This window comes from Nelusetta ayraudi, unplaced genomic scaffold, assembly GCF_046127955.1.
Source record: "Nelusetta ayraudi isolate G7.1 ecotype Tasmania unplaced genomic scaffold, CSIRO-AGI_Nayr_v1 ptg000079l, whole genome shotgun sequence".
NCBI classification, from domain to species: domain Eukaryota; kingdom Metazoa; phylum Chordata; class Actinopteri; order Tetraodontiformes; family Monacanthidae; genus Nelusetta; species Nelusetta ayraudi.
Genome location: NW_027466129.1, coordinates 67,501 through 88,459, shown reverse-complemented (window position 1 = coordinate 88,459; position 20,959 = coordinate 67,501). Strand labels below are relative to the sequence as shown.

General features: G+C 48.9%; 3 protein-coding genes across 7 annotated transcripts in view; 2 read left to right on the top strand and 1 right to left on the bottom strand.

Annotated features, from left to right (window-relative positions):
* The first annotated feature begins 4,093 nt into the window (after positions 1–4,093).
* On the top strand, positions 4,094–7,644 carry sla1a (Src like adaptor 1a). Its single transcript, XM_076044079.1, has 8 exons — positions 4,094–4,252; positions 4,719–4,803; positions 4,941–5,040; positions 5,211–5,297; positions 5,480–5,583; positions 6,010–6,144; positions 6,461–6,593; positions 7,188–7,644. The coding sequence occupies exons 1-8, from the start codon at positions 4,238–4,240 to the stop codon at positions 7,375–7,377; spliced, it is 849 nt and encodes a 282-aa protein (XP_075900194.1). The 5' UTR covers positions 4,094–4,237; the 3' UTR covers positions 7,378–7,644.
* Positions 7,645–15,997: 8,353 nt separating this feature from the next.
* Positions 15,998–17,871, top strand: abitram (actin binding transcription modulator). The gene is made up of 6 exons (XM_076043950.1): positions 15,998–16,214; positions 16,409–16,460; positions 16,561–16,690; positions 16,920–16,996; positions 17,093–17,162; positions 17,438–17,871. Exons 1-6 carry the CDS (start codon positions 16,133–16,135, stop codon positions 17,573–17,575), a joined length of 549 nt encoding a protein of 182 aa, XP_075900065.1. The 5' UTR covers positions 15,998–16,132; the 3' UTR covers positions 17,576–17,871.
* Positions 17,872–18,176: 305 nt separating this feature from the next.
* Positions 18,177–20,959, bottom strand: part of ctnnal1 (catenin (cadherin-associated protein), alpha-like 1) — a 43,637-nt gene continuing 40,854 nt past the window's right edge. For all 5 annotated transcript variants that reach the window (XM_076043944.1, XM_076043946.1, XM_076043945.1 and 2 more), the window contains 3 exons: positions 19,926–20,045; positions 19,419–19,502; positions 18,177–19,308 (listed from right to left, as the gene is read on the bottom strand). In XM_076043944.1, coding sequence (XP_075900059.1) covers positions 19,138–19,308; positions 19,419–19,502; positions 19,926–20,045 — 375 coding nt within the window. In that variant the 3' untranslated portion in view covers positions 18,177–19,137. The remainder of the gene's footprint in view (positions 19,309–19,418; positions 19,503–19,925; positions 20,046–20,959) is intronic.

Below are 20,959 nucleotides of genomic sequence, written 5' to 3'. Positions count from 1 at the left end.
TGTCTGTCTGCCTCTCTGCCTCCCTGTCTGTCTGTCTGCCTCTCTGTCTGTCTGTCTGTCTGTCTGTCTCCCTGCCTCTCTGTCTGTCTGTCTGTCTCTCTGCCTGTCTGTCTCTCTGTCTCTCTGTCTGTCTCTCTGTCTGTCTGTCTGCCTGTCTGTCTGTCTCTGTGTCTGTCTGCCTCCCTGCCTCTCTGTCTGTCTCTCTGTCTGTCTGCCTCTCTGCCTCCCTGTCTGCCTGTCTGCCTCTCTGCCTGTCTGTCTCTCTGTCTGTCTGTCTGCAGCAGTTTTGAGTAGCTGCATCCAAACCTCTCCTGCTGCTACGGCGGCAGCAGAGGACGTTGTTTGTTTGGCTTTTTTTTTTTTTTTTTTTTTTTTAGGCCGTTGACAAATATGCAGACTATTATTTTTCTGTTTGCTTTTTATGGCAAACGAGCAGCGTTTCATTTCCTGCCGAGCAACAAAAACCACATGTTGTTCTGCCCCTTACAGTGCCTTGTTGTTGTTTTTTATGTGCGCTTGGCAGCGGGGAAGAGTGGGGGTGTGTAAGGATGGGGGGGTGGGAGTGGGGGGGAGGGAGCTTGCTGCGTCTGCATCGGCAACTAAAACGATTCAGATGTTGCCGCCGGGACGCTGAGGTCGGCGATGCCGATTCAGAGGCGTGAAGAAGAAGAAAAAAAGATCACGTGGGATGATGGCGATGATGAGGAGGGAGCTCAGCTTCTCCTGCTTGAAGGCCGTTCAACCACATTGTCTGCTCGATTGACCCGCATGCAGCCCACTGCTGCGAGACTGTCTCGCTCTCACAAGGTCAGAGGTCAAAGGTCAAAGGTTGTTTTTCTTTTTCTTTTTCTTTTTTTGGGCACGAGTGCGAAAGAAACGAAAATAGTGAAGCCCTGGGCCAAAGCAATTTTTAAAACCTGAGGACACGACACACACACACACACACACACACACACACACACACGCGCAGCCAACAACACGCCTCATTCCTGTCAATCCTGCGGCTCCTCCTCCACTTTTAGCCTCCACCCGCCGCAGGGCGAGCGGCCTGTGTTGTCCTCTGAGGGCGACTGCGAGCGACTCGCTGTCCTCCGCTCGCCGCTGTTTTTAGACTCCAGAGACAAAACGTGCGAGTCGCTTGTTTAGTTTGTGTAGTTCCCCGAGGCCGTAGGAGGGCGGAGCCCAGCAGTGTTTAGACGCCGTCCAGACCTCCTGCATACAGACAGAGTGTGTGTGTGTGTGTGTGTGTGTGTGTGTGTGTGTGTGTGTGTGTGTGTGTGTGTGTGTGTGTGTGTGAGAAAGAAAAAAAAAAATAGAAAAAAGAAAGCAAAGTAATGGTGCTTCCAAACCAGCAGCAACATGTTGCTAAAACATCAACCAGGCCTTCAGGAGATTCACGGCTGAGTCGACACCTGCTGCTGCTGCTGCTGCTGCGGGTTGTTTTCATTCTGGCTTTTTTTTTTTTTTTTCATGAATGAAGTTGCTTCTCACCTTGACGAAGGACAGACGACACTTTAAATGCTGTTATTAGCGGCGATCAATGTCACCAAGTCAGGTTGATCTTTGAAATTGATGTTTTTTCTCCCCCCCCACCCCCACCTCCAATGCAACAATACCTCCTCTGAGGTCACTGCCAAGGTCACCAGTCGGCGGTTGACTCTCACCCGTGTTCCGTCTGCTGCCGAGGTGTCACCGCCGTCGCTGGTGACATGAGCCAGAACCTGTGTGTAGTGTAGCTGGCTAGAGAGAAAGAGACCGCAGTCAGAGGCTAAATATTTAGAGTCAGACTGTGCAGGCGGCGCCGTCCAAGCAGCAGCAGCAGCAGCAGCAGCAGCAGCAGCAGCAGCAGCAGCAGCTCCGTCCTCACTCCCGCTTTACTCTTTCTGTCTCTGACTTTCTGCCAAATGAGTTACGACTTGATTCAACCGTGAAACCTGCAGAGCCTCCTGACCAGCTGCTGGATATCATTCATCCTCACAGTGCAGTCGCACCCGAACGTCACCCTGATAACAGTGCAGTGGAGTTTGATATACAGCAGTATGCGTGAATTACACAGTTCCACAAATTCAAGCAGCTCTGATTTTGAGCCTCAGCGGAGGACGGAGAAATTAAACGCTTGTCAACAAGGAATATGGAAGCCAGAAGAAGAAGAAGAAGAAGAAGCTGGGCTCACCACACACACACACACACACACACACACACACACACACACACTGGGAGCAACCAGCTACATTCCAAACAACAGCAGTTTACACCATGGCAAATTAAATCAAGGCTCCGTCTGCAGGGAATTTTATCCGGGGGGGGGGGTGAGGGGGGGGGATAACATGTCAGCGTTCCCGGTTTGGAAACACAAACGGACGTTGTGCAAAAATCAACTTTTGTTGTCTCACTAGTGACCTTTAAACAAACTTTAAAAATAAAGTCAGCCTCTCACTTCTTCTTCTTCAGTTCTGCAAAGAAAAAAAAGCCCTGTATGATGTCACAAAGGGGGGGGGGGGCCTACGCTGATCCCAGGTTGGTGACCCAAACCCACAACCAGGTGTTGGCTCCGTGGTTCGTGGAAGGTCTGAAAAGGCAGTCGGGTTCAGCGGCAGGCGGTAAAAACAGGGCTAACCGTGCCGCTTACAGGAAATCTGGAGAAGTTTTTTAAAAGGAAGCGAAAAAAGGACAGCAAGGCTTAAAAAAAGGATCCGGACCTCAGATCCGGAATCTTGTGGTTGATATTGTTGTATCAACAATTGTTGTATTATTGTATCGAAAAAAGAGAAGCGAGTCGAAGAGACATTTTCAAAATTACACGTCAACGGCTTTGAACAGAGGAAATGCTGCACACACACTCAGTTTAGTGTTTGAAGGTGTAGCGGTGAACTGTGTCGTGCCAACACCTCCGACCTCCTGGTGGTTTCCAGCTCCAACCACCGGAGCTGCTTCGCGTGCAGCAGCAGCAGTTTGTCTCCAGTCTCCGTCCTCCTGTTTTACATACATATAGAAGCAGGCCAGCCTTTACTTCCTGCGGGCGTGGCCACACCATCACACCACTTCTCCAGCCAGGTGTTGGCTCCGCCCTTTTTCCGCTCCTCCCTCCTCCCTCCAACATGTGGGAGGTCCAGCACAGCATGGGTTTTAGCAGGAGGCTGCAAACAGCGGGCTAACTGTGCTGCATCGCTCTCAAAATTCTAATTCCGTGCAGCGCAATTGGAATTAGAATTAACAAATTCAGCTTCATAAATATATAAATATATATATATATATATATATTTATTTATATACATATATTTATATTTATTTTTATTTTTTAAATAAAAAAAGTTCCTCCCTGACAAACTGAACTTGGTTTGAACCTCCACAGCTTCCAGCTCCTCTGAACTGAAACGGGAGCGATCATGTAAAACCTGCGGCAAAGCGGTTCCAATAAATCGGTGGGTTTTTTTTTTTCTTTGAAAAATATGAAAATTCAAGTGCATTCAAATGCTTTTTGGTTACCAGAGGTTATTTAAAAAAAAAAAAAAAAAAAGGGGAAATACTGCCCGCCTGCTGTTTTTAGAAGCTGCGTGACTGAGCACTGATAAGAAGAGAAAAACAATATCACCGCTCGACTGCATCAGTGACAGGAACAACAAGTCCGTCAACCGGGGGAACAATTGAAAATGACCCTACGATAATAAATAGATTTGTCATGCTGTTGCCTTCAATTCAATTGAACTTTATTGATATAGGGCAGTAGAAACATGAAGCGAGGCATGCTAACAGGATTAAACAGCAGCAAGAACAACAGCAACAACACTCTGCTTTAATAAAACTTTATGAAACAATCTTTCAAATTATGTTAGAACTATCAGCTTAACTTAATAGATAATAATCATTTTTTTTAATAAAATGGTTTGATGGTTGTTTTTCCTATTTCAACTATTGCAAGAGTGGAAACTGTCTGGGTTCAGTTTTTTTTTTTATGTGCTTGATTATTGTGCAATGTTTAAATTTTCTCATCTCATTTGACAGATGTTGACTGACTTGTTGCTCTCTCTCTCTTTCTCTCTCTCTCTCTCCTGTGATGCGTTCACTGCCGGCCCTCCTCCTCCTCCTCCTCCTCCTACCACTTCTTCTTCCTCATTCGACTGGCAGGAAGTCAAGTCGCTAACGCAGCGTCGCCTCAGAGCGCTGCAGCTCGCCTCCGACCTGCCGTCGCCGCCACCGCCATGTCCTACCTGGACCATCGGCTCCCCCGGCGCCGTTGATGACATCACAGCAGGTGAGTCGCCGCCGCCACCAACACCATGGTTCTGGGGTTCTCCTCATCAGTACCCGCCCCGACCTCGAGCTGCAGGACGTTGCTCTTGCGCCACCGATACACAGGATGTGTCGAAATGTGAATGATTTGCCTGCGCGACTGTGAAAACTGAAGCAAGAGCGGAGCAAGTTTTTATTGTTTTGCAATTCATGGATCTGCAATCCGACATTGAACACGAGATGTGAGTTTGTGTGTGAGTGCCAGATATAACCTGGCCTCCGCTTCCCCTATTCTGCACACTGGTCAGTGAGAGGAAGTCGAACCGCTGCAGTAGCAGCAGCAGCAGCAGCAGCAGCAGCAAGAGTAGAGTCGTTTTTCACAGCACTCTGAAAAGATGTGGGCCAGGACGGCCTGTTCTGATCTGATCTGATATAATCTGATCTGATCTGATCTGATCTGATCTGATCTGATCCACGGCTCCTCTCAGGGTCTCCAGGCCGGACGGACGATGGGGAACGTGATGCGAGGAGTCAGGAACCTGGGGAAGGCCGGAGCGGTGAGCCCTCCAGAGGGTGAGATGCTCTTCTTCCTCTTCTTCTGCTTCTTCTGCTTCTTCTTTTTGTTCTTGTCCTTCTTTTTTCCAATGATTGTGATTTGATTAAAATAAAAACAAATTGATGGATGTTTTTTTTCTTTTTCCAACCACCAGATACAGAAGAAGACGTGCTGGTAGTTCTCCAGGACTACCCGTCCACCGGAGTCAGCGAGCCCACCTACAGGCTGGGGGAGAAGTTGCGGCTCATTGCTCAGTACGTTTTGTTTTTTTTTTCGATTTTTTCATTTATACGTCGGATAAAAAACAACCATGTCCGCTTTGACGTGTGTCAAAGTTTTTTTTTGTGTGCCTGTTCGCCGCCGCCACACCCTCAATAACCCAGCAACCCTCATATGTGCCTGTTGTCATCGGACTGACCGACAGGGACGACTACTGCTGGAGGGTTCAGTCTGTCCAGACCGGGAAGGAGAGCCACATCCCCGGCAGCCAGGTGGCCAGAGTTTACCACGGGTGAGTGCAACACTGGACACACAGTGAACAACACACACTGGACAGCACAGACGGGTCACAACAACAACACAAACTTCCTCTTTACAGGCGGAACTGTGGAACGGAGAGGGGTGGATGTGAAAAAGCTCTCGCTAACGTGCTGCAATTTTGTGTTGTGTTGTGTTGTGTTGTGTTGTGTGCAGCTGGTTGTTTGAGGGTGTGGAGCGGCAGAAGGCCGAGGAGCTGCTGCAGCTGCCGGCCAACCGTTTGGGTTCTTTCATGGTGCGGGAGAGTTCCAGGGAGAGGGGTGAGAGCGTCGGACACACACGCACACACGCACACACACACACACACACACACACACGCACACACACGCACAGGTTTAAATGCCAATTACATTAAGGCTCTGTCTGCATGGACATTTTTCTGGGCGGAAAATTAGCAAGTCAGCGTTTGTGGTTTAGTAACACAAACGCACACACAGCGCATGACAATTTCAGTTTCAGTGTTTAAAAAAAGAAAAGATAAAAATCTTCTGTCTTTTACTCTTTCTTTCCGCCCTGTGTGATGTCACAAAGGGCACCCTCTTACACCACCTGCTTTTTTTTTTTTATCCCCTCCAAAACACGTGGACAGTCCAAGAAAGTCGACATTTTTAGCAGGAGGTTGTGAACAGAAGGCTAAAGTGTGTGTGTGTGTGTGTGTGTGTGTGTGTTGACGGCGCCCCCCTCAGGTCTGTACTCGCTGTCGGTCAAGCAGCACAGGTCGGTCAAGCACTACCGCATCTACCGACTGGACAACAGCTGGTACTACATCTCCCCCAGGCTGACCTTCCAGTGCCTGGAGGACCTGATCAACCACTACTCAGGTGGGCGGAGCCTCTCTGCGCCACCGCGCTATTAAACAAGCAAGCAAATAAATAAGCAAACAAACAAGCCAAGCAAGCACACAAAATGCCACGGTTCTCCTAAAATGAGCGGCTTCTCACGGCCGCAGGTGGCTATCAGTCTCACTTCCTGCGCTGATTGCACATTTCTGGAGGCCAAACAGGAAACGGGCACACACGCACTGTGTGAAGAGCGGTGGATAGTGGCTCCAGCCAAAGCAAAGCTTTTCAAGGTTGCTCAGATGTCACATGAACCTCTGTTCACCCCCCCCCCCCCCCCGCCCCCTCTCTCCTTCAGACTTTGCCGATGGCCTCTGCTGTGCGCTGACCTCCCCCTGCTTGTCCAGCAGCGCCCCACCGCCAGCCGCCACCGCCTCTACGGGGCCACCGGTGGCCATGAAGTACAACTTTGACTGGAAGACGGTGGACAGGTACAGCAACGGCAACTGTTTGGGGGGTTTTGCTGTGCTTTTGCTGCTAAAATCAAATAAATGAAGCAGGATTTGGGATATATATATATATATATGTATATATATATATATATATATATATATATATATATATATATATAGTCCTTGAGTCCTTGAGAGCTTTGAAAGGCACTTTTAAAAAAAAGTATTATTATTATTGTGTAGACTTGTATATATTTTTTATATTTAGGTACATGTGCACATTTAATGAATATTTGTGTGTGTACATATACATATATATATACACATATGTATATGTGTATATATATATGTGTATATATATATATATACATACATATATTATTTATATATATTATGTATACGTGTAAATATTTTCTTATTTTACTCCTCCACCGAGTTGCACATTGTTTACTTGTTTACCCTTTACTTTTTACCTATCCTGTTGTTTTGTTTCTATGTTTTTAACCTAAGTAGTGAGATAGAGAAAAACAGAGTCAAATTCCCTGTTTGGCAATGCACGACCTTGGCCAATAAATCTGATTCTGATTCCGAACTGACGTCTTTCTCTCCCTCCTCCTCCGCCTCCTCTGGCAGCCAAGAGCTGCTGAACACCGACGGCTGCGGCGACAACATGCTGAGCTACGGTGTGAGGAACAGCATCGCCGCCTACCTGTCCTTCTCCGAGGGCCAGCCGGAGCCGTCCCCCAGGTCGCTGGGCAGGATGAGGAAGACTAAATCCATGTACGACCAGCTGGCCATCGCCGACTACGAGGGCAACCTTTAGGGCGGCAGCAGAGACGGTGGACTGTGAGAGTGGGATGCTGCGAGCACTTTGAAGTACTGAAGTACCAAAAACACTTTAAACCAAACATGGTTTAAAAGGAGGGGATTGGTTGGTTGTTTGTTTGTTTTGTTTTGTTTTTTTAAAAAAAAGGACGTCGGTGGCCAATCAATGGTGCTGTGAATATTAGCATTAGTGACTTTCAAACTTTTCCAAATGTTTTTAATGATAAATAATAATATAATAATAAATATTACAGATTGAAATATATATTTTGGGGCGGGTAGAGTGAATTTTGCGACAGAAGTCAAAAGAAATGGTGATGAAGAAAAAATGCAGTCCACACGCCACTTCTGGCTGAAGGAGAAGAGAAGAGAAGAGAAGAGAGGAGAGGAAGGCGTTGTGTTCAGCGGCTGAATGTTGCTGCTGATTTGTTTCTTTTTTTTGCGCTTCGCTTTAAATAACATTAGTCAGAAATAGATGTCGTTTTGCTCATGTGGTTTTTTTTATACCATCGCCACAGAGATCAGTATCACCGCTATCACGCCTTCTCTGGTTTTTTGTTGGTCTCTCCGGGGGAACACATTATCAGCAAAAGCTAAATTTAGCATTTTTGCAAAACACGATTGAACGCGATGAAATGAGAAGATGCTGCACTTTGTGACTGACGATGGGTGATGAAGCCAGATGTGTTCACGGTGACGCTGCACCACAGGGTTTTGACAACGTGAGCAACTTCAGCTTTCCAACCAGGCTCAGGAACATGAGCCGTCGTCAAGTCGACTGTGAAGTTTTCTGACCCGTCGTGTCGACTTGGACAGGCAGAGAGCGCCGCCCACGTCATCGCTGGCTGACTGAGTGTCCTTCATTCCATCCGTCTGTTCGTCCGTCCGTCCGTCCGTCCGTGTGGTTGTGCTGCAGCGCCGTCGCGTTTCCGATGACTCGGCGACTCTTTCAAGCAAAGCTGCAGCTGTTAGCTCTGCTCTGCCCAACCAGGCTCACTTCCTGTTTTCTTGCGCTCAGCCCGACTAGAGGGTCGATTAAAGGCGGCTCTGACATTACAGGTGTGAAACAAGTTGTGTGGGGGAGGGGGGGGGGGGGACGACATTATCGCTACTATGATTATTAATGATTCCTGCTGCTCGGAAAACCAGGAAACCCCTTCATGTTCAAAGTGACGCTGCAGGAACTTTGGAGGAGGGTCGCCGCACACTTTTTCTTTCCTTTTTTACTCTCCGAGTGAGTCTGACCTCGACTCGCCTCCCGATGTCTACCTGCTTGTCAGTCAGGGAGTGAAAACGGGACCTGCACCCAGAGCCAGAACTGAAACCGAGCTGTACGGAAGTTCAACTCCTCTGCAGGCTGGAAACTGTAGGATGAAGTATGTCATAAAAGTACTTTCACATTCATGTCTCACGGCTAAAACAGCTCAGTTCTGCTCTTCCAAAACTGCTGCTTGCAAACAGTGTCGGCGTGGACGCTGCAGTTTGATCGGAACTGATTCCTTGTTGTCTTAAAAAGAGGAGGTCGGCGGTTTCAAGGCCTCGTTAAAGAAAAAAAAACAACCTGAGGAGAGAAGCCGGGCGCGTGTGTGCGTATGGGTGTGAGTGTGTGTGTGTCTGGAACAATGAGACACACACACACACACATCTGGAGTGGGACTGCAGCTCCACGCTGAGACACTCGGCCAGTCAGCATTACTCACGTCGACCTGCGATGTGGAACCAGTCCGCGGGGGGCAGACGGAACCTGTGGAAGGTTCCAGTTTTGGTTGCATGTTTTAAACCCCCGCCCCCGCTCGCACCCCCTCCCCCACCTCCACCCGCTGAGTGAGTGCCGATCCGATGCGTTTACAGCACGTACGAACACTGATAGGGAAGAAAACCCCTGGACACCTCGCCAAGCATCACATGACCAGTGTGTGGAGATGGACGGAGGGATGGGGAGAGGAAGAGGGGGAGGGGCTGACTTTGTGATGTTACAGTTTTCTGGACTGTCTTGTTCTAGCAGAAAGAAAAACAAGAGGAGGAAGGAGAGCCGAGAGCCGAAGGAAGCGCTGGGATGGCGGAGAACATTTCTTCCCACCGCCGCCGCCGCCGCCGCCTTTTAATCAGCTTCATCTCATCCCCATTTCCTTTGTGCCGCACTGAGGCCCAGCTGTCCAAACCTCACCGGACGTGTCGGTGAGCTGCGAGAGATCTCTCCCATAGAGTTTGACTGTCTCCCATCGAAAAAAAACGTTTTCTTCCCTTCTTATCGGTAGCCCCCCTTAATATGCAGAATTCACTCTTCCGCCCATGGTGTGAGTCTCTATCCTGTCAGTGAACTTCCCTCACCACAGGAACAGCAAGGATCAAATCTTAAGGAAAAAAACAAACAAAAACAAACATTTCCAACATGGTCCCGAGACTCAGGATGTCCAACCAACAGAACCACCTACTGGTTCATGATTTAGTGTCTCAGAAGGTCAAATAAAGCCAAACTTCTCTTTTTATTACCTCTTTTGTTGAAGCATGTAGATCTGGACGTCATCAGCACGGCTGTGAAATTAGACACTTTTTAAAAAAGTTGTGGAACACCAGCAGTGAGAACAGGAGGATCGCGAGGGATTCAAAACAAAATTTAAAAGATATATAAGAAAAATCCTCCCCGCCCCCCAAATAAAGACTTGTTCAGCTGAGCGTCATCGCAGCAGCAGCAGCATGAGAACATGTCCTGCCCGACTCCAGCCAACATACACACGGCTGTCCAGGGAGCCGAGGGAAAACAAACAGAAACCAAACTCTTCAAAAAAAGGAAAGAAGAAAAAGAAAAGAAAAAGGAGTGAAAGGCTCCAAATGTTCGTCTGGTTGCCAGAGAATGTTGTGTTCTGACCGAGCGGCCAGGAATCTGCGCCCTCCCTCTCTCTCTCCCGCTCGCTCGTTCGCTCCCCGGGGCCACTTTCTTTTTTTTAACACAAAGTGCAATTACGAAATTCAACGATGCTTTGGTTATTTCTCATGTCTTCTTTTTACCTCTTACATTTACATCAGAAGTGCAAGCGACGATAATGCTGACGGAAAGAAGACATTCTGTGGGACGCTGAAAATAAAGTGGTGACAGGTGCGAAAAACTGCAGCGTGAGTGAGTTGTTGTTTAGTTTGGAAACTTTTGCATGACGTCTTCAGCCTCTGCGTTTCTCGGTTGGGCGTGACCCTTTCTTATTTTATTCACCCGTTACCTCCGCCGTGGTTAAAGCGAACAATTCAGGAACATTTCCACACCTCCGTGAAGCCAGTGTGAAGGAGTCGGCAGGAAGCACCCACACGGACGTGAAAAAGGAGAAGAATTTAAAGACAGAAGCAGCGGTCACTTCAGAGCCCGGTGCAGTGTAAATGTTTGGAAGACGGCTGGCGGACCGTGTTCCAGCCCCACCTGCGGCTCGCAGCACCCTGCAGCCGACGGCTCCTGCAGCGCAGGGTTCCTGCAGGAGGAGCAGATGAAGGATTTTTTTTTTTTTTTCCTTCCCGGCAGTTTCCCACGTGGCTTCTCGCAAAGCGCCCAGTCAAACACACCGCCGGCAGGCGCTTTTTTTCTAATTAGAAAATCTTGTTAAACCAGTCGGTGTCTTAATATTTATGCACAAATTCCCTTTGGTCTCTTGTTAAAAAAAAAAAAGAAAAAGTAGGAAAAAAAACGGGGGGAAAAGGGTTCTTGTTAAATTTTACAGCCGGTGGGGGGGGGGAATAAAAAGCGCTGGAGCTCCAGAAGCTCCTGGTGCTGCAGCAGGAGATCTTTCCACCGCTGTCTGAGCTGCACCTACGCATATGAGGAATTAAAGATGCACAGGACATTAAAAAAAAGTCCTGAATATGAAATTTAAATGGAAAATTGTGGTGGGGGGGGGGGGGGGGGGGTGTGAGGTTGTGACGAGGTCGGATGTGAGATGTGTGTGTTTTGGTTGCAAAGTGCCAATGTTTGCAACAAGCGTTCTCATTTGACTTGAGTTCTGTCACCCTCTTCACGAGGTGATATTTGTGTAGCGTGTGAAAACACTCGAGCCCAGTGACCACAAATAAAGTCACCAAGCTAGCAGGATGGAAAAAAAACTTGGCTTTCGATGGCTTTTTCTCGGTAAAGTGCGTCACGCACTAAAAATAACGTTGTCAGAAAAGGGCGACAGTGCAGCCGAGATGCACATTCTGCACACTCACTCGTTTCATGTCTGAAAAAGGTGAATTTAAGATTTCTCTGAATATTGATTCGAGACCAACAGTCTGTGGTTTCAGTCAGCTTCACTTCTTCACCCCCTTTTTTGTTTGATTCTGTATCAGTTCCTTCCTCTGCAACCCCCCCGCCATCCGGTCTGGTCTGGTCCGGCCTGGTTGGTCTGGTCTGATGTGCTATGTTGTGTTTGGTCCGGTCCAGTCCAGTCCAGTCCAGGATGGCCTGGTTCAGTCTGGCCTGGCCTGATGTGGTCTGGAATGGTCTGGTTGGTCTGGCATGGTTAGACTGGTCTGGTCTGACCTGTTCCAGTGTGGTTGGCTTGACCTGGTCTGCTTGGTCTGGTTTTATCTAGTGCGGTCTGGTCTGGTTGGCCTGGTTGGCCTGGTTGGTCTGGTTGGCCTGGTTTTCCTGGTCGGTCTGGTCTGGTCTTTGTCTGGTCTGGTTGCTCGGGAGCTGCAGAGAGAAACTGCCACCAGCCGCTGCAGTGACAGACCACTTCCGTCTTTGCACTCTCAAAAAAGTGGAGTGTCGTCACTCAGGGTGAGAAACCTTCTCGGCTCTATTTGACGGAAAGTTGTTATTGCTTTCATGCTGCCTGAGACGGCAGTTAAAGAGAGGAAGCGGTTTGACTGCCAGGAACCGGGTTCCTGTCTGCTGCAGGCCGAGCTCATTCACGCTGATACCAGGACTTTCTAAAACTTGTTGAAGTTTTAAAAAAAAAAAAAGAAATCCTCTCCAGCTGCAGATGTCTGTCTTTATTGTTCTAGAGATTCTAACTTGGCTTCTGCACGTTGCTGTTCTCTGCAAAGGGTCCACACCAATCATGGAGGAAATACATCCCCAGGTTAGAAAAAAGAAAAAAGTCTCAGTGCTACATTGGGAGTTAAACTTGGGCCCTGCCAGCGTTGATGGACCTGCAGCAGATGCAAAGTGAAAGACTGTAAAGTTGACTTATGCATGCGTGTGTGCTGCACAGAGCCTCAGGCCTTCTGGCTGCTTCTGGAGGGAGGCCAGCAACAACACAGCGACCTGACGTGATGGATGACTCCTCCGGCCCCTGATTAACACAGAGGAGGAGGAGGAGGAGGAAGCGGTGGTCAAAGTATAGGAGGAGGAGGAGGCGGAGGAGGAGGAGGAGGAAAGAAATTCATAACCCAAAGTGAAACCAGCACCTCAGACCTCCAGGAAACATTCTTCAAGCATTTCCAGGGGCTTTCTGCGTCGCCGCACGGTCCCAAAACCTTCCGTAATGGGGCTTAAAATGGCCCAAAAAGAAATTGGGAGTGAGGGGCATCAAATTCTTCCGCCGTGACGCCACCGCACATTTCACAGCCACCGTGAAAAGACACGGCGGCGCTTTAATTGGATCCCGCTGCACATACCAGCAGATCAAGGAGGTTTTTAAAAGTGCATTATGGCGGCGCGCGGCGGGACCTGCCAAAAATGGTAAAAGCAGGGATCAGGCTCGATGCTCTCCAGGAAAAAGACGGGTCCTGTTTCTCCCTAAGGAATTCCTTCCTTCCTTCCTCCACTCCTTTTTTCCCCCCTCAGCCCGACGGACGAGACGCCTGAGAGGCCACACGGATTAAACACACGACGTCCCCTCATGAACGATGAGGTGCTGAAAGTGTCACAGACGGCTTTGTGACGTCATTTGAAGTCCTGAACCTCAATGTGCCAACACAGGAAGACACGGGAATATTTTCTCAGCTCCTGATGCCAAAAGTCAACTATTTATTGCACATGTGAAAGCCAGTACACTGCCTCTCCTACTGAAGTGACTCCAGCACTAATGAGATAAAGACGTCGCTCTGTGTGTGTGTGTGTGTGTGTGTGTGTGTGTGTGTGTGTGTGTGTGTGTGTGTGTGTGTGCGTGTCTGAGTGTGTTTGTGGAGCCACGCAGACATAAACCAACTTGGTTCCAGCTTTTCTGTTATCACGTCTCCGGAGTGAAGAGAAGACTTCGGAAAACTTTGGGAGTGATGGAGGGAAAAAAAACAGCCTGGAGGAGGCGGAGGAGGAGGAGAGGTGCTGCAGAGGCTGACGTGGAGCTCAGTCACACACACGTGTGCACACACACACACACACACACACACACACACACATAGGCAGGCAGGCAGGGGGCAGCTGGGGACAGACGTCCGTCTGACCGCCAGCAACAAGTGAACGTCGACTGGAGGAGTGAACAAGATGAGGCAACATCTCCGTCCCAAGAAGGAGCAGCGGAGGTCAGGGAATGTATACAAAGTGACTGGTGTGCAGCCAATGGACACACACACACACACACACACACACACACACACACACAACAAACACAGCTGGATCATCTACTGACATGTCACTTTGTCAAACAGCCGTGTGTGTGTGTTTGTGTGTGTGTGTGTGTGTGTGTGTGTGTGTGTGTGTGTGTGTGTGTGTGTGTGATTGGAACCATGTGGCCTGATGCATCTCGACTTGTTGCTTCCAGCTGTTCAAGGAACCTTTTTCTGCAAAACTCTCTCTGATTTTTATGAAATGTGACCTAACTGTGATTGGAAGCAACCTGATGCAACTCTAGAGCCCCTCCCTCCCTCTATGCCCCCCTGGCCCCTCCCTCAGTGTCCCCTGGCCCCTCCCTCAATATCCCCCCAGCCCCTCCCTCAGTGTCCCCCCCCGGCCCTTCCCTCTGTGTCCACCTGCCCCCCCCCCCCTCAGTGTCCCCCTGGCCCCTCCCCAGTGTCCCCTGGCCCCTCCCTCAATATTCCCCCAGCCCCTCCCTCAGTGTCCCCCCCCGCCCCTACCCAGTGTCCCTCTGGCCTCTCCCTCAGTGCCCCCCCCCGGCCCTTCCCTCTGTGTCCCCCTGGCCCCTCCCTCAGTGTCCCCCTGGCCCCTCCCCAGTGTCTCCTGGCCCCTCCCTCAATATCCCCCCAGCCCCTCCCTCAGTGTCCCCCCCAGCCCCTCCCCAGTGTCCCTCTGGCCTCTCCCTCAGTGTCCCCCCCCCCCCCCGGCCCTTCCCTCTGTGTCCTCCTGGCCCCTCCCCAGTGTCCCCTGGCCCCTCCCTCAATGTCCCCCCAGCCCCTCCCTCAGTCTCCCCCCCAGCCCCTACCCAGTGTCCCTCTGGCCCCTCCTTCAGTGTCCCCCCAGCCTCTCCCACTGTGTCCCCCCGGCCCCCGCCTCAGTGTCCCCCCCCAGTCCCTCCCCCAGTGTCGCCCCGGCCCTTCCCTCTGTGTCCCCCTGGCCCCTCCCTCAGTGTCCCCCAGCCCCTCCCCAGTGTCCCCTGGCTCCTCCCCCAGTGTCCCCCTGACCCCTCCCTCAGTTTCCCCCCCAGCCCCTCCCCCAGTGTCCCCCTGGCCGTGTGTCAGTCAGTCATTCAGTCGATGATGACTTGGCTGCCGCGGATCAGGAGTCGTGGAAAACTCATCACGCTGCGTCCCGACAGCAAAACTTTCCAAGTCTTGGTAGCAGTGAGTGAGTGAGTGTGCATGGAAAAAAAATCATTGCGCCCTGAAAAACCTCAGAAGCTCTGAGTCTCTCCCGCACTCTGGCTCTGGGCTGTGTGGTAGCGGTGATGTCATTGTTGCTCAAAGTGCCACGTGCTGATAGCAGGGATGGAGATCCTCAGGGTATGTTGTGGCTCTTAATGTGGAGTCAGATTTAGGTGGAATGTGATTTGTCTGGGTCGATGACCCCGGGGAGGGACACGGTCCTTCCTGCATCCTGACCTCTTTGAAATGTGATTGTTGAAATCATTGTGAGTAGTGAGTACAAAACAAACAAACAAACAAAACACATCTTCATATGAAGAAAATGACAGTTGCCAAAAGGTGAACTCAAAGACGAGAAACACTTTTGGGGATTAGGGGGACTTTATTGCAGTAGCCTGACATCTAGTGGCCAGTTTAAAAACGTCGCTTTTGAATTGGGTCACAGACGGCCTCCACTCTTGGAAAGAGTTGCAACAGTTTCTCCGTGCACTGTAAATAACATGTGGGTCCTTAAAGAGGGCAGTGGTGAATCTAAAGATCTATAAATAAAAACCAAACAAAACCAACGGGAAAACAACAACAACAACAAAAAACAAAACAAAAGTCATAGTTTAGTAAATCTTTTTTTTTTTTTTTTATTGTTTTTCAAATACAGCTAAACAGAAATGAAAGAACCCTTAGAGAGCTGATGGTAGTAGTTATTACTGTTGTTACTAGTTATAGAAATCGTCCCTAAGATTGTTGTTGTTGTTGTTGTTGTAGCTTTCATTTAGCATTAACTAATATACAAATGAAGTAGTCTAACTTATTGCTGATTGTTTAAAAACAAAGAAAAACGATGAGGTGCCTCTATTTTCTTTTTCATTATAATTATTTGTAACAAAGTTTTGCTGCCCACCAGTCATCGGGAGAGACCGGAACTGATTCCTCGAATGTCTCGCTCTTGAATACCCGGATTCATTTGAGTGTCGCACCGACCGGTGTTACGTTATTTATGGCCGATGAGGAATTATAAAAACTTAACGGGGAAATACTGAGATAAGAGACAATATTTCAGTTTTTGTGATTTTGTGGCGAACTTCCTGCTGATGGACACCGAGCAACAGAAAGACCCAGAAGTCAAGGCCCCGTCTGTCGTCGACCGATATTACACGCGGTGGTACCGAGTCGGTGAGTAGCGACACACCGGTGTTAGCTGCCCCGTTAGCCGCGTGCCGGCTAGTGGGGGTAACGTCAGCTTTCACCCGCAGCATCACAAGTGAAAAATAAATATCCTGACAGTGGACCTTCTTTGTAAAGAAAGTATCACAATGTGTCCACACATCTGATTGATCTGATTGTCATTTTTATTTTTTCCTGTGTAGACATGAAGGGGAAACCATGTGAGGACCACTGCGTCCTGCAGCATTCAAACAGGTGCAGTCACGTTTCTCTGCCACACCGTCTAGTCTACAGCTTTACAGACTGCCACTGATTTCATGCCCTTATTTTGTGACGTTTGCACTCCTCCCTGCAGAATCTGCGTCCTGACGCTGGCGGAAACGCACCCGGTCATCCGCGACGGGCGACAAATCAAAAGCATCAACTACCAAATCAGCAACGGCTGCAGTCGTCTCAACAACAAAGTGTCCGGAAAGTCAAAGAGGGTAAATTCAGCTTGTTTCTTTTCCTCCTTTCTGTGTGCAGATGTTGTTTCAACATTGAGGGTCGGTCTATCTTATAATTAGAGCCAATAGACTGTTGGATTTGTTATAATAATGTGATTTATGTTTATTTTGTGTGTGTGGGTGTGTGGAGTTGAACATCTGAGCAGTTTGTTGCCATATGTGACACTGATGGTCGTGGTCAGTCAGCCCTTTTCTTGCCTCGATGCAGGGGGGTCAGTTCTTGACAGATTTTGCGCCTCTGTGCAGAATCACGTGCACAGACCAAAGCGAGTACACAGTCTACAGGTGAGCGCCTGCAGGTCGTAGTGCCTCAGTTTCAGAAGCATTCATTTCTCTGCGGCGTGTTGTCGTCATCGCTCTCACACACTGTCGTCTCTCAAGCTGCATCCGGGGTCGACTCCTGGAGGTCAACGAGAATATTTTGGAAAGGCCTGCACTGCTCTTGGAGAAGGTAAATGCATGTTCCTATTCTTTTGTTGTTGTTGTTGTTGTTTTTAAATGTGCGTGCAGGCATTTTAATTGATATTTGTGGACATTAATGTTATTTGGCGTTGTAGAACCTGTTTACTTAGACGAATTCAGAGTCCATTAAGTTATTTACTTCAAATGTCAGCGCTTCGTCCGAATTGTAGCAAATGTGTGTGTCATGTGATGATGGTAATTCAAAGACCAAAAACCAGCTGTAAATGTTCTCAAGGCATTTGTCTTCCTTCCTCCCTTCGGCAGCCTTCCACCGACGGATACATCGCCGTCATCCTGCCCAAGTTTGAGGAGAGCAAGAGCATCACGGAGAACCTGCTGAGCCGCGAGGACTTCGAGAAGGTCGTCTCCAAACGCGGCGCAGAGCAGTCGCAGCCCACGTGATGGCGCCGTGCGCCTCTCCTGGTGGTGAACGACTTCCTGCTGGGAAAACATCAAGGTTTTTTTATTTTATTATTTTAAACAGACTGTTTCATGATGTTCCAACACTCACCCGTGCCTCCAGGTCAGAGCATTGTTGTTCTGTTGTTATTTTTTTTCTGTTTTAAAATGAAGGCACTGTTAAAAAAAAAAAAAAACATTTTTATGTTTTACATTTAATGTAGAATTAAAAACAACCATCATCACTTTTTATTTGTGTACCTTGTAAATAAAGACGGAACATTGAGTTAAGAAAAATATTGTTTATTTGTCGTGTGTCACTTTTTCTGATTGACAAAAAAACAAACAAACCCAGAATTAACCATCCAAAAACTAGATCTGTTTTCTTCACATCTGTAATGTCGCTAGAATTCCCAGCAGCCTTCGCTGCTCTCACACTGTACATAGCATAAAGCTCTATTTATTTATTTACTTATTTCAGTCATTTACACAAACCGCTGCTTGTACCAAAGTCATCCTGTAACATTCTCACTCGACCTAAATGTAGATCTGTCTCAGCTTTCAGTACCATGTTGTAAACCGTGTGTTGTCGGGGGCGGGGGGGTTGTTTTTTTCTTCTTCAATGCATTATACAAACCAAGCCTACCAGGAGGCTCCAACCATCCACTTCACATCAAGGCAGTTCAATCTCTTTTCTTTCAAACAAGTAAACACACAGCCAGTCAGGGCAGCTTCCCTGTGGCCCCGCCCTCCTCTGTCCATGTTGACCTCAGGGAGCAGAAGCTCAGCGTCTGTAGACCGAGCTAGCTGGAGATCACGACGTCTTTGTCCAGATGATCGTATTTGGCATCAAAACTCTGATTATACATAAACATTATTGTATTGTTTTTTTTCCTAATATGGCACACGGGGAGCGTTCCATAGCCGAGCGTATGGAAGCCAGACATTAAGCGTTGAGCTGTGTCCCAGACTGCTGTTTTGATTTTTTGCGTGTGCGCGTGCATGCTAGCAGGGCGCCGGCTCCCAATCGGACTCATTCAGCAGGGGAGTAAAGCGACGCGGGACACGGCTGTGGTCTAAAACACTGATCATCGACGCGAGTCGATGGGACGAGGACGAACCACTAACGGCTACTTTAACACTAACACAACAGCTGTGAGGCACCGACCATGAATGAACAAACAAACAAGCAAACAAACACGATGGTTTGGTGGCGATGACGTCATGCGCACTGCGTCTTCTTTTTGTTGTTTCTGCCACCGTCACTGTGCCTTTGTTGATTAGCGATTGATTAGCGATACACCACGAAGCCAGCAGGGGGCGGATGGGGAGGGGTTGTGTGTAACACGGAGGCACACTGTGAAGACAAATGCATGGCTGAGTTGAGCTGCACACATCCGCAGGAGTTCCTGCGCTCGCCGCCTCCGCCGCCGCCCTTGGCCTCAAGTCATTGATTGTCTCCCTCTTGTGGACGGGGAAGGAAGGGCAGCTTGGCGTCAGCGAGCCTCGAGGTGGATGGGAGGAGGTGGATGGGAGGGGGCGGAGACGAGGCGAAGCGCTCCGGATCATTTGCTCTCCAGCAGGTTGAGGGCGCCCATGTGCTGGTCCAAGGACTTGACGCCAAAGCCGTTGCTGCTCTTGCCGTTGAGAGCGCCGCCCTCCTGGACGGGTGTGGACGCGTCGGGCCTCTCCTTCCAGTCCTGCGGGGAGCCCAGGCTGCTCCTCTCCGACTTGTACTGAAATAAAATGAGAAAAAAAACAACGACGATGAAATGTGCCAACGTGGAAGGAAACAAACCATGAGGGTTTAAAGGCAGCGTTTTGGTGATGAGCGGCTCTCGCTCACCTTTCTGTTGAGCTTGTTACAGAAGGGGAGGAGGGAGAGAACCACAGCCAGGAGGCTTCTAGTGGTCTGGATGCAGGAGTCCACCTGCAGAGCAAGTCCAGTCAGTGCAGGGAAAACTACTGTGCCTTTGGAAACACAACGCTCCAAACTCCAAATATCATATTAAATGAATAACGGACTCTCTGTCACTCAACTGCCCAGGAACCAGGAAAAACACCTGGCCCTTTGTGATGTCATAGAGTGTTGGCTCGGCCCAATTAAAGAGACCATCTTGTTTTTTTTTGTTGTGACTTTTATTTTTATTTCAATTTTTTTTTTGTTACCAGGCAGCTGTGAGCAACGGGCTAAAGGTAGCAGGAGATCCTGCCGGTTGGGAATGCAAACTAAAGATCTTGGAGAGAGTTTCGCCTCGGCCCGCTCGGGCAAATGCAGGCATGTTGCTGCGACCACAGAGCTTAAACGTGGACGACTCGTGCGCTCTGAGACACACGGGTGCAGTTCCCAGACCTTCTGGAAGGTGGCAGTCTTGCCCTGCGCCGGTGTCTTGGCTCCGGCCTGCAGCTGCTGGCACAGCGCCACCAGCTTCTCCGTCTCCGCCGCCACTGCCGTCTTTTCCTCGTCCAGCAGCTGGAAGAGAGAGAGAGAGAGACGAGACACACAATGGAGGTGATGGTGGTGGTGGTGGTGGTGGGGGGGGTTATGAGGTGCCCGGTTGCAGCCAGTTAAAGGGAGGATGACATAGAAAAATTCTGATTTAGGTGTCGTTTGATGTAATCCTTCAGCGGCAGGCGGGGTCACGATCCGACCGCCATCCAGCTGCTTTAATCCCCTGCTGGTTTCTCTCTCTCCCTCTCTCTCTGTCTCTCTAACACACACACACACACACACACACACACACGCCAGCACAGCGACCTAAAAACTCTCAAACTTGTGCAGCTACGAATCATTTGTTGGTTTCGACAAAAAACAAATTTTTGAAACCAATTTTCTTTTTGATTTTTTTGTAAAAAACTTGGCTCCGCCTCCAAAGACCCTGAACTCTTGCAAGCCGTTTTGATTTTCTCTTTGATATTTGGGCTAATTGGGACCTGATGAGTGCAAACAATGAGGTCCACCTATGAGACATTACATGTTGTATTTCCACACATGCATATTTTGCTAAATTTGGCTTCCATGACAACCATTGAGCACTTCTATACACATCTGAACAAGAATCAACCATAGAATCTCTTAGAATCTTTCCCCTGGTTGACGTGAGAAGCCATCTGAACATCCACGTGGGTTGTCGGCCATCTTGAATCTAACATGTGCCGTGTCATACTCTTCTCCCACCACTAGGTGGCCGTTTAATGTTCTTGTACGGGGACACCAGGCCTTTGCAGACCAAAATTTAACGTTGTGGTCTGGACCTGCGGCCCCCAATCTTCTTAGCACCATGGCCCGGTTCAATGTGAGGCAATACTTTCACGGACCGGCATGAAAACTGTGGTATTTTCTAAATATCATAATAAACGTGAATCCACTGTGTACACATTTGTAAC

Excerpts from the sequence above, each read along its gene's own strand:
- sla1a (XM_076044079.1), top strand. Across the intron at positions 5,298-5,479 it reads GTGGCCAGAGTTTACCACGG|CTGGTTGTTTGAGGGTGTGG; the intron begins GTGAGTGCAACA and ends TGTTGTGTGCAG. Across the intron at positions 5,584-6,009 it reads GGAGAGTTCCAGGGAGAGGG|GTCTGTACTCGCTGTCGGTC; the intron begins GTGAGAGCGTCG and ends CGCCCCCCTCAG.
- abitram (XM_076043950.1), top strand. The coding sequence starts at position 16,133 with ATGGACACCGAGCAACAGAAAGACCCAGAAGTCAAGGCCCCGTCTGTC. Across the intron at positions 16,215-16,408 it reads CACGCGGTGGTACCGAGTCG|ACATGAAGGGGAAACCATGT; the intron begins GTGAGTAGCGAC and ends TTTCCTGTGTAG. Across the intron at positions 16,691-16,919 it reads TGTCCGGAAAGTCAAAGAGG|GGGGGTCAGTTCTTGACAGA; the intron begins GTAAATTCAGCT and ends GCCTCGATGCAG.